At 45.8% G+C, this 12500-nt stretch overlaps 1 protein-coding gene across 6 annotated transcripts in view; it reads right to left on the bottom strand.

Moving 5' to 3' along the window:
- Nucleotides 1-454: 454 nt before the first annotated feature.
- The window catches only part of smoc2 (SPARC related modular calcium binding 2), a 32216-nt gene continuing 20170 nt past the window's right edge, over nt 455-12500 (bottom strand). For 3 of the 6 annotated variants that reach the window (XM_048270595.1, XM_048270598.1, XM_048270599.1), the window contains 6 exons: nt 11211-11397; nt 8490-8572; nt 3434-3533; nt 1487-1746; nt 1298-1335; nt 455-1134 (listed from right to left, as the gene is read on the bottom strand). In XM_048270595.1, the coding sequence (XP_048126552.1) occupies nt 1111-1134; nt 1298-1335; nt 1487-1746; nt 3434-3533; nt 8490-8572; nt 11211-11397 (692 nt within the window). In that variant the 3' untranslated portion in view covers nt 455-1110. The remainder of the gene's footprint in view (nt 1135-1297; nt 1336-1486; nt 1747-3433; nt 3534-8489; nt 8573-11210; nt 11398-12500) is intronic. The other 3 variants (XM_048270597.1, XM_048270601.1, XM_048270600.1) reach the window with 1 other exon arrangement.

Here is a 12500-nt window from a genome sequence, read left to right as displayed (position 1 = left end):
GTCATGTCATGTCATGTCATGTCATGTCATGTCATGTCATGTCATGTCATGTCATGTCATGTCATGTCATGTCATGTCATGTCATGTCATGTCATGTCATGTCATGTCATGTCATGTCATGTCATGTCATGTCATGTCATGTCATGTCATGTCATGTCATGTCATGTCATGTCATGTCATGTCATGTCATGTCATGTCATGTCATGTCATGTCATGTCATGTCATGTCATGTCATGTCATGTCATGTCATGTCATGTCATGTCATGTCATGTCATGTCATGTCATGTCATGTCATGTCATGTCATGTCATGTCATGTCATGTCATGTCATGTCATGTCATGTCATGTCATGTCATGTCATGTCATGTCATGTCATGTCATGTCATGTCATGTCATGTGGAGTGGGTGATATAGCACCTTAGCTATGCATGACTAATACCTGCCACTCTGCGCACTTGAATCTTCATTTTTTTATTTATTTGGAAAAAGACATTCACAGACCAAAAGTATCATACATACATTAATGTATATTTTGTAGGGAATACAAAAAAAAAGTATAAAAACAAAACTTCTTGATTTTCTAATAAACATGAATCTGGTTGTAACAAATAGACTTCTGTGACCATCCAGGTTTAATAGACACACATAGTACAGTATAAACAGCAATCAGGAGATGGGGAAGGACGGGCAGGCTTGGTCAGTACAAATGAGTAGCGATGGGACTCCAGGCTCTGTCTGGGTCTTAAGGACAAACTAAATTTACACTTGCGTAAACATACAGTATAAACACTAATAAACAAGGGAAGCAATTGAGCCACATGTGTGGAATCAGATGCAACACGTACAACTCATACAAGCATACATTTTACGACACACAAAAGACACATACATTGTATGTGTTAAATGATCAATTTTTGTTTTGTTTTCATTTTTTTAAGACATAAAAAAGCTAACTATGTCATTCACAGATTCAGCAGTTGGTTTAAATACCTCATCTCTACAAAGTGAATTTACATTTTTTTTTTTTAAAGTACAAAGTGCAAATACTATGGTTTCCATTGCCATTTGGTGGGGGTAGAATTTAAGGGCAGGGAGAATCTCTGTTGCTGCTTTAACCTTGCTTCTTAGAGGTGTTCTAGAGAGAGGCAAGATTTTAGATTAGCGATTACTTACAGTACGTACAGTAACTGTGCTCTCATGTCTTTAATTGATGAAGATATTTATTCATGGTTGTATGTACAGCATGTTGAGTGCACTAGGTCACACTACTACACATTTTGCCACTTAAACATACTCACCAGTTTACTAGAAGTTGTGCCATCACCTGTTTTAGGTCCTATGGAAAAAAATAATAATGTAATTTAATACAATGTCATGTCATGTCATGTCATGTCATGTCATGTCATGTCATGTCATATGACATAATATGGGTAGTTATTGATTGATTAGTTGATTGATTAGTTGAACAATTGATTAGTTGAAAACACCTTGTGCCTCACCGTCTTCCTTTGTGACCCCCAGGCATCCAATCAGCTCTTGCAGGGAGAGTGCCTTGTCGTTGCTGATGTCACAGTATTCCACAAATTTCTTCACACATTTCTTGGGCTTGGACTTCTTGCGAAGCAGCCTCTTGAAGGGCTTGATCTCCTTCTTGCCGATGTCACCACTGGAGTTCTTATCCAGCTGACTGAAGTACCAGTGGACTACCCTCTCCTCAAGCGTGTGACTAGGGTCAGGCTCCAACATCCTGCCAAACACACACACACACACACACACACACACACACACACACACACACAAATACACATGTCAACTGACCAATGATAGAGCCGCAGCCAAGACCACACACAACAGTCCATTCAACTGACCAACAGAACAGTCAAAGCCAAACACATACAGTACACATATCTGTCACATCAACTGACCAATGAAAGAGAAAGAGTACCACACGCAAAGCAGTCACTTTAACTGACCAATGAAAGACTCAAAGCCAAGCACACAAACATGTCAATCACTTTGACTGACCAATGAATGAGCCAGAGAAAAATGGTCAACACAATTTCCAAAACAATATCATACAATAAATGTTCCCTTGATTTGCCTACTTAGTCTGCGAATGTAGCTTACTGTATCCGGTTGTTAAGTCCGATGTCACAGGCTCAACAGCTTTTTCGTCAACAAACATTTACTAGTGCAGCTAGCCTTTTTTTTTGCAACTTGTCAAACCTTGTCACCATCACCTCTGTTTTAAAGCTGCAGTTGGCAAGATTTTTTTTATTATATTCACTGAAACCGACACTATGCTCAGACAGAACAACATAAATCAGCCAGTTTTATATAAAAAAACACACTTCTACCTCCACCTAGAGCCTGTTATTTGTTTTGCAAAAATCCACAGCTCCCGGTTCTTGTGGTCCAATCAGAGCAGGGCTGTGTGAGATCTGACTCTCAATCACAGTCTGGTGCGCACAAACTCGATGAGAGGGTGCTCGGTGGTAGTAGAGGAGGGGCATGAGAGTTGTAAACATTCAACATTTTGTCCCCTCAATCTGTCAGACTTGCCAACTGCAGCTTTAAGTGAGGATAAAACAAAATGGCTTAACTTTTACAGAGTAATTACTGTAGCTGTGTAGCCAGATGATACAATCAAGGGCTACGTGTAGGCTTCCGCGAAAAATAGGACTTTTAGGTCGAGGCAACAAGTGAGTAGTAGGATGACAATTTTCTTAAAAGCTTCTCTGAATAGCTGCGCGTCGGGGAGTTCTTTGCCTCTCACCCTCATCCATTAATTCCGTATAACAGGACACCTCGGCGGCCATTATCCCTTACTTATTGCATCATTTAATAACTGAATACAGTGCCATACATGTGAGTTTGAGGCTCGATGGTGTTTTAAGCCCCCACCGTCGACTTCAAGGCAGTGCTGCGACCGTCGACTAACCCTACCCTTAACCCTAACCCTTGCCTAACCCGGCCTAGTGCCTTCCATGCAGCGCTGCCTGGAAGACGACGTTGGGGGCTTAAAACACCATTGTGCAAGTTAGAGACTATGAAATAGAGACACTCTCAAAATCAAGAAAGCTGTGTGAACTATAGACAAATAATTACATCAGCAAGCTTTGCTCACTCCCCTGCTGTTGCATGATGGGAAAATGTTACCACATCTCTTGACCTGATTAACTGGTCCATTCATCATAAGACTGGGCCAGGTTAGATAATCTTTATCTTTATCTTTATGTATTTGGCTGACGCTTTCATTCAAAGCGATTTGCAGATGTCATTTAATTGCAGGGCCAGGGTTGCTGGAGCAACTCAGGGTTAAGTGCCTTGCCCAAGGGCACAATGGTGGCAGCTGGGAATCGAAACCATAACTTTTATATAGATAATAAACAACACGTCAATCACTTCCTCTTCCAGCCCAATTACACGCTTACCTGCCAGCCGTGGCTGGATCTGTGACCGCATGCACCATGTCTGTGGACAAGGCGTCCAGAACACTTGTCAGAAATTCCGTCTTTTTTGCGCCTGGGCATCCTGGAAAACAGAAGGCACATCATGAGGGTCACGTCTTTTTCCCCAGCCCAATACTGGTGTGAGCAGAGGCGGCTAAATGTAGCAAAATGTAGCGTAGCATGGGAGCCATTTTGGGGTGTTTCGCCCTAGGTGGCCCAATAAAGTTCAGGAGGCGAAATGGCCACTGTTGTTAAACATCAGTAGCTCCACTTAACCGTGATGGCAGAGGGAGAGGGAAGGTAAAACTAGACCAGACAGAAAATGTTAAAATGTCCTGTTTTACTCCCCACCATAAAGATTCAGACCGCCCTCGCCTGAAGAGGAAGAGGAGATCTGCCAATCACCCATTAAGCCTGGCTTCCATGAGACAGTGACATTTAAAAAGTAAAAACAATGGTCGTAGTGTTGACTAACACTCAGTTTTGTCTGTTTTGACTTTGGTAAGTTTGGCAAAGATGAAAATGTGTCTTACAGATGAAAGAGTGGAGGTTTTATTTAATCTCCCAGTCTGCAGAAATAAGCATATAAACAGACTATATTGTTACTGTTATAATGCTATCCTACACAATACATACAGGAATTTTGCATACTTTTCGTAGAGCAATGGTTATGATTGACGATTAACGCCATGCGTCAGGCATATATTTTCTCAAAAATCCATCTCATTCACAGTTTAAGTTTATAGGGTGTGACAGCATAGCGTTTGAACTGGAAAGTTCAAACTGAAAGCCAGAGCAAAGCGAGTGGTATCAATCTTCGGTTGACCACACGACACAGTGTCACAATCAATAAATCTATGGGACAGGAATATTGCCTTCCCAACATCAAACACTGCAGCTTCCCACATGAGCCAACACAGACCAGCTAGCTCCCTCCCTCCCTCCCTCTCTGTTCTAGCCAGTTACCAGAGAGAGAAAACCTTGGGGAATCCACACACACACACACACACACACACACACACACACACACACACACACACACACACACACACACAGCTGGGTAAAGAAGGCTCAATTGGAATGACCCTAATAATAGTAATTGTCTGTAAGGCCATATAGTTTAATAGTCAGAGAGAGAGAGAGAGAGAGAGAGAGAGAGAAAGAGAGAAAGAGAAAGAGAGAGAGAGAGAGAGAGAGAGAGAGAAAGAAAGAAAGAGAGAGAGAGAGAGAGAGAGAGAGAGAAAAAGAGGCCTGAGAAAGGTATGGATTCCTCCAGTGCTTTCATTCCTTTTCTCACAGTCTGACAGCCATCCCCGTCCGTGTCCCCGTCGCCTGGCCCCTCCCATCTTACCCTTGCATTCTCCAGGGCCCGCCCGCCCGCCTTTGCTCTTTTACGGCCAGGCCCCGAGGGGCCAGATTCTCCTGCTCGGCACATAATAGCACGGTACGTTCACGCCGAACAGGTGGTGAGCTGCGCTGAGAGTAAACAGCACTACGCCATGACACTTACCTCTCTCTCTCTCGCACAGCTCTCCAGAAAGAGAGAGAGAGAGAAGAGAAGAGAGAGAGAGAGAAACAGAGAGCGAGGGAGAGGGTTAGAGAGTGAGAGAGAGAGACAGATAGAGATGGAGAGTGAGAGAGGGAGAAAAAGAGGGGAATAGAGCTGCGTTCAGGTTTATAAGCTGAAATCGCAGTCGAGGCCTCACACGTTTTTTTTTTAACAGCTAAAATAACGAGCAGCTCCTGGGGCTTCTTCTTTTCAAACCAGTGCAGGCGCTCATGGTTCCAGACCCAATAAAATATCCGACCCACCTGTTTAAAGGCAGAGCCAGAGCCCAATGGCACTTCTGTCCTGCTTTTTAAAACATTTTTTGTCTAGACAGCGGAACAATCCTACACATTCATTGACCGAGCTCTCAGTGCCAGTACTCAGGGCTACAGGTGGACTGTTGAAACTGAGGAGTGTTGTATGATGATTATGACTTGTTTATTTTTGCATCGTTGTGGGATAATATGCTAATATCAAGAGAGCATCATTCAGACAAAGCAGAAATACAGGTGTACGTAGAGCCCAGTAAACTATCAATGCAGAAGGCAGAGGTGCCATTTCAAATAGAGGGACTCATTCAGCACATCTGTAATGTATGCGGGGGTAGGGTTGTGTGTTTATGTGTGTCTGTGTGCACACACTAATTCAGCAGGTGTGTGTGCGTGTGTGTGTGTGTGTGTGTGTGTGTGTGTGCTTGTGTGTGCTTTCCAGTGTTATTTCATTAATCCACACGGGACGGGGCCCTGCCAGCAGTCTTTGCGCCATCTCCCCCTCTCCAGACCGGCATCTCGCCCCCCCCCCCCTCCTTCCAGAGAGGCCGTTGGCCAAATACCCCTACCCCCCATCCCCACCCCCCCTCGTTCCTGCTTCTTTCAGCACATGCGGCCCCTCTCCTCTCCCCTCGGCCCATAAAGCTCTCAACACCAGCGCTTCAGCCGCACATACGCATACCCTGCTGCCACTCCAACGCCACGTTCATAATTATCACAGCTTTTATACACCAACAGCCTTTACGGCCACTGACGCAATGCCATGTTCGAGAAGAAGGAACTCCACACCTCCAGAACAGAATGTGTCTGAGACAAGGAGAGAACAGCAAAAACTGACTGGTTGTGTTTGTGTTTGTGTGTGTGTGTGTGTGTGTGTGTGTGTGTGTGTGTGTGTGTGTGTGTAACTGAAATTGAGACTTAATTTCTTGGAGGTGTGAAAACGACATCTTCAGGCATCTTCCTGATGTTAATGACCACGATTGGATCTGTTCCCTCTCAATCTGTAGGCACCTCATGACAACTGCTTCTCCATGCGGGCCTTGTTAAGGACATCTCTCCGACACGACACATCTGTCCTCTCCTCTTTGTGTTCTGCGCCCAGTCTCACTCCTCAGGCTCCTCAGATGACTCCCCATCCGAGTTGACTCCAACCCCTGCACCTCCTTCTCTCCCGCGCTGGCCCCTCCCAACTCTCCTCCTCCCAACTCTCCTCTCTGTGCGCCGTGCCACATCGTAAATTAGCCGTTCCAGCCAGCCTGTCCCGACGGCCCTACGTGTCAACGGCGCGCTTGGCGCAGGAAGCGGCTACGTAAACAGTGACCGCCAAACCCCACGGGGGCAAACAGGGGCGGCTCTGTTCGCTAGCGCCATGCTGACATGGATCTGTAACAGACGTTGTGCTCGCCAGCAAATAAATAACAACACCAGCCAGAACAAAGAGGCTTGGAGAAGGGACTGAGGCTTGCCAATTAAGCGAGTATTATCTTGTGATTAATTGTTTAGAACAGAATTGTGTAAATATATTGTTTAATTGTTTACGAATAGAGCCATCAAACTCTCCACTGACTGAATATGGGTTATGCAGACTTTGAAACATGATGCAATCTCCACTGGCTTGTCACATTCAAACAAACGCTTAGTAAATAAACTCCTTACTCTCACCGCCAAAACAAACACTCTCATTAAACCCTTTATTTCACTCATTTGATGTCTTTGTCGCTGAATATTGTTTTGGTTTATCTAACGACCCTTTGCTGGTGCCTTGGCGGTTTGGGGGTTGGGGCAGAAGTTTGGCTCCCGGGGCCTCCCACGCTGCCTGAACTTTCTAGAATGAACGAGCGTCCCTGATCAGCCGACATCTGTCATTCTGTCTTTCCTCTCTGGTCACGCTATCACTCGCTGGATCCTTTATCATCACTCCCCCTCCTTGCCTTCCTCTGACTGGACCATCCTCTGGTTTCTGTCCTTCCTCCACCCCCATCACCCGTGGACCCTCCTACACCTCCCGTCTCTCTTATCTGGTCAGTCCTTATCCTGGCCACTGCAGTCCAGCCCCGTGGGAAACTCCTCAGGTCATGCACAGGGAATACGCAATTAGCTCAAATATGGTTCAGATATCGTCCCCTTAGAATTATACAGTTCTATCTGACATTTTTGTCAAAATTGAGTTATTGACATATTCTTATTCTGTGACATCTTAAGAAGATGAGGTGAGGTGTTTCTTGGAGTTGTATGCATTTTTGGACATTGTGTCTGAAGAGGTTTGTTCCACTTATCAGTATAACTCTATGGAATTCTAAAACTTTGAAGCTCAATATCTCAGAACTACTCAGAACGTAGATAGAACCCTATAATTCTAAGGGGACGATATGGTTTAGTTTTTTTTTTTTTTATTTGTCATTTTGCATTATATATATATATATTCAGTCATTTAGATTGAAATATTAAACCCCACAGGCACAAACGAACATTGAGGTCTCTCAGTATTTACACATAAACACAGTACCCGAACATCACCCTCATAAAGAATTTAATTATTTTGAACAATACAGTGAAACAGTGATGTTTTATTGGATGGGGATGGACGTATTGGATGGGGATGGACCTCAGCCTCGGACTGTAACTGATGCAGAACATCAGGGCACTGAGATGCATTGTGGGTGCTATGATGAGGGTTCACTGGTGGTACTACAGAACCCCCCATCCCACACCTAGAATCTCTACAGACACAGAGAAAACACCATAAAGGATCCAGTGCATCCCAGCTTTGACAAATCTAAGCCAAGAGATAGATACTGTGTGGGAGAGGGTAATTTTGTGTGTGTGTGTGTGTGTGTGTGTGTGTGTGTGTGTGTGTGTGTGTGTGTGTGTGTGTGTGTGTGTTTGAAAGAAAAAGACAGACTGATAGACAGATGGAAAAAGAGGGCAGCAGTGGCTCAGGAGGTAGAGGAGTTGTCCAGCAGCTGGAAGGTTGCCAGTTCGAGCCGAACTCCTCCTGACCCTGCCGAAGTGTCCTTGAGCAAGACACTTAACCCCAGTGCTCCCGATGAGCAGGTGGGCGCCCTGCATGGCAGCCTCCACCATCGGTGTGTGAGTGTGTGTGTGTGAATGGTGAATGTGAGGCATGACATTGCATAAGCGCTTTGGGTGCTCAGAAGAGTCCATTAAAGCGCTATATAAATGCAGTCCATTTACCAGAAAGAGGGAGTGAGAGACTCACCCTGAAGATGTCTGCTCCTGTAGTGGTCCTTGGGTTTGTTTGGATGAGCTCTGGCATTGCCGTCACATTTTGGTTGTTCGTACCTGTCAGCAGCACAGAAGCAAAAAGCACCAAAATGATTTTCCAAAGCAATGCTCACCCTTCTTGACATGATGCCATGCAGTCGGTAAGACAAAGGAATAACAATATTATTATTATTCTATTGCTGAGCCTTTTGAAAAGCCCAAATAACACATCCTCATGTGGTACATGTCTGCCACGGATATGGGCTAAAGTGGAACAGAGGGAAGAGTAAGATGGAGGAACTTGGAAGAATGTGGCAGAGGCAAGGACCAATGATTGGTGAGGTTAAGAGGAGAGAGAGAGACAGAGAGAGAGAGAGAGAGAGAGAGAGAGAGAGAGAGAGACAGAGAGAGAGAGCGTGGGATAGAGGAACGCATTCAGAGCTGCTTTTGGAAAGAGAACATCACTTGGTGACCTAGCCAAAATAGGCCTGAGCAGTGGGGAGGGTGTGGAGGGGGGAGAGTGAGTGTGTGTGTGTGTGTGTGTGTCTGTACGTAAAAGTGTGCTAATGCGCTGTCTGGCTTCCTGCCTGGACCTTTGTTAACACGATACTCCACTGGGCTCTGTGACGCTGACGCTTCTCTCTCCGACTCATTAAAACTGTGCCCTCACATGCAGCAGCAGCAACAACACACACACACACACACAAAACAAAACACACACACACACACACACACAGACACACACACACACACACACACACACACACACATCACACACACACACACACACACACACATGCACGCTGTTCTGCACTGCTCCGCTATGATACGCTTGGACCGTCCAGTCCACAACCCGGGCCCGCAGGGGCTGCACTGCTCTGCTCCGCTTCTCTGACCCCCAACGCCCGGGGCTGCCAACCCCCCGAGTGCAGGTGCCAACGTCCAGCATCCAGCATGCTCCGGCTGGCGTGCTTCACACTGAAGCCTTAGTCACGCTGGCCCGTCGGTGTGCCGGTCCATTTGCACAGCGCGTACCTGCCTGCCTGCCTGCCTGCTGCTCAACACATGGGCTGTGTGCAGCTGCGGGTGAACGAGCCGGCGAGCGAGAGAGAGAGAGAGAGAGAGAGAGAGAGAGAAGAGAGTCTCAGTTGGGGCTCCGCACCTGCTCGCCAGATGACAAACTTAACTCTGGCTTTGCACAACTCCCCTGAGCTTCCCTGGGGACTCGCACACTGAAAAGGCAGCTAAACCGCACTGGCCCGAGAATAAGGCCCTGTGGGACTATAAACTATGGGGGTTGGACAGCGGAGCTCGCTGCATAATGAACTGAGGCCCCTTGTGAGTGGCGAAGGTATTGAAACACACATATGCCTGACTGGCATCCACAAATGCAGGTGCAGTTGGAGAAGATTGCAATAGCATATGCTTCTCACTCCAAACCAGAGGTGGTTTGTATGCTTTCCAAGTCAGTGAAATAGTGGCGATTTGAGGACAAAAAAAAAAAAACATGCTGTATTTTGTTTTTTCTTCTAGGTTTAATGCTTTCTGCTTCAACGTCCCATGTTATCCAAATTGCTGGGATACACATAAACAATACAAAAGACAAAAAAAAAACTTTAAAAATATAGCTGCAAGAAGCAATAATGGGGCCAAGCAGGCAGCATGCCAGAGTTGTCATGGTAACTCAATACTATTACGTCAGACACATGACTGTAAGCACTTACAGCAAGTTTCATGTGAAGCAAACCAACAATTGGCAGAGATATAAGGGCACTTCCTGTTTGACGGCTTCACCATCAATTTTGATTAGCTGTTGTTGTCAAACCTTTTAGAAAAAAAAAATCCATTTGATAACTTTTTAGGCATCTGTTCCATTTTTGTGCGTCCTTTCATACATGAAAGCATTGCAGAGATGAGAACTCACTTCCTTTTCGCCATGCTCCACTGACAATTTTGACTGGATGTGATGGTCAAACGCTTTCAAACAAAATTTGTGTCCTGTAAACCTTTGTTTGCATTTTCGATATCAAGAAATTCCAATAAGCCAGAATATTCAGTACGGCCTTGATCCAAGGATTCCAACTGTACCTCATTTTTGAAAGTCAGGCATTAAGGTCAAAAGTTGTGAATGTCCCAACTATGACTCATTGGTGGCGCTAGAGTGCTCAAGATGCAGACTTAAAACTTGGTGAAAAGAGTTAGTATGAAAAATCTCAAAACTTTTTACCATATGGTTCTATCGGCTAGACAAGGTAAAAACACAATGGGTGCCTGTTGCCCCCAACTACACAGATGTTGTTATGATTTCAACCATCTACTTGAAAAGATGAGGTTTGTGCAGGTGTAACTGGAACAAACAGAAAGACAGATAGACTGACAGACAGACAGACAGACAGACAGGCAAACACACACACACACACACACACACACGGAGGCTATTTATTGAATTTAGTAAAAGAAAACAGGTTTTGAGTGCGATGAATGATTCACCTTTCCTAAACTGTGCACCATAAACAATAAATAAAGGCACAATCACAATGCCAATTCCTATGTGGTCATACGGTATGTGGCATCATCCAACCACACCCCCCTTCCCCTCACACACGCGACGCGACGCGACGCGACGCGACGCGACGCGACGCGACGCACGCGACGCCACGCGACGCACGCACACACACACACACACTCGCCCCACTTGGCATCCCACTTTTCTTACCGTGTGGAGGTGCCCGGGATGGGTCTGCCAGTGTCCACCAGCACGCACCAGCAGTAGCCGGTGGAGGGGTGGCACTGAACGGGCTTGTAGAGACCTCCGTGGGCACAGTCAGGGATGAAGACGGCCTCGTTCTTGTGCTGCCGCGCCTCCTCCTGTGCAGACTGCTGCTCCTGGTCACAGGAGGAGGCTGAGAGAGAGAAAGGAAAGGAGAGAGAGGAGAGAGAGGAGAGAGAGAAAAAAAGAGAGAGAGGGGGATAGAGAAAGAGGAAGAGAGAGGGGGAGGAGAGGGAGGAGGGGAATGTTACACATGGGTCACTATCAAGGATACGCAAAAGAACACTACAAGGTAGATATATAGATAGATAGATAGATAGATAGATAGATAGATAGAGACATTAAATTGAGAGAGGATGGAGAGAGAGAGAGAGAAAGAGAGGGAGATATAGAGATAAACTGACTAACTGCCAATTAAAAGACGCAGCACAAGAGAGAGGCGGAGAGAGAGAGAGAGAGAGAGAGAGAGAGAGAGAGAGAGAGAGAGAGAGAGATAAACTGACTAACTGCCAATTAAAAGAAGCAGTAAAAGAGAGGAGGGAGAGAAAGAAGTGAAAGACAAAAAGTAAAACTAACAGGAAGGCTACACCAGGCGTGTAACTGTAACATTCTGTTCGCGTAGCGTAAAAATAGTTTTAGAAGATTGGTCTAATTTTTTCGAACGTACGTGCCACTATTACATCTGGTGTAGCCAGTTCCATTGATTATGTTGGAAGCTAATTGTTGCAGCAGACGCTACGCGAACGGAATGCTTCAGTTACGTGCTCGGTGTAGCATCCCTGTGAGTGAGGTCAGTTCAAGAGAAGTCAAGAGGCTTGTTGTGTTGTTTGAGCGAAAGCACCAGGATTCCGAGATTTCTAGAGGAGCAATTAGAGCAGCAGGACTTTTGGGAATGGCTGCCTAGGAGAAGCTTTGTTTGCACAGGGATCAAGCCGTGCCTTGCGTTGAGCCTGACTCAGTCCTGACAGAACGGTTTGGACCTCATAAAACAAACTCGGCGGTTTCATCACTCTGGAGAATCAGGCCCTCAGTGCTGCTCCCCCAGATGACCGACCAACCCACTCAAAACAAGCAGCAAGAGAGAAGCTTATCAAAGTGAGAGAGAGAGGAGAGTATATAAGTGAGAGAGTGAGAGGACAGAGGGAAAGAGGGGAAAGGAGGGGAGAGAGAGAGGAAAGAGGGGAGAGAGTGAGAGAGAGAGAGAGAAGGAAAGAGGGGAGAGGGAGAGAGAGAGAG

This window comes from Alosa alosa, chromosome 18 (assembly GCF_017589495.1).
Source record: "Alosa alosa isolate M-15738 ecotype Scorff River chromosome 18, AALO_Geno_1.1, whole genome shotgun sequence".
NCBI classification, from domain to species: domain Eukaryota; kingdom Metazoa; phylum Chordata; class Actinopteri; order Clupeiformes; family Clupeidae; genus Alosa; species Alosa alosa.
The sequence above is the reverse complement of the archived record's forward strand: the minus strand, read 5'-3'. Positions and strand labels throughout refer to the sequence as shown.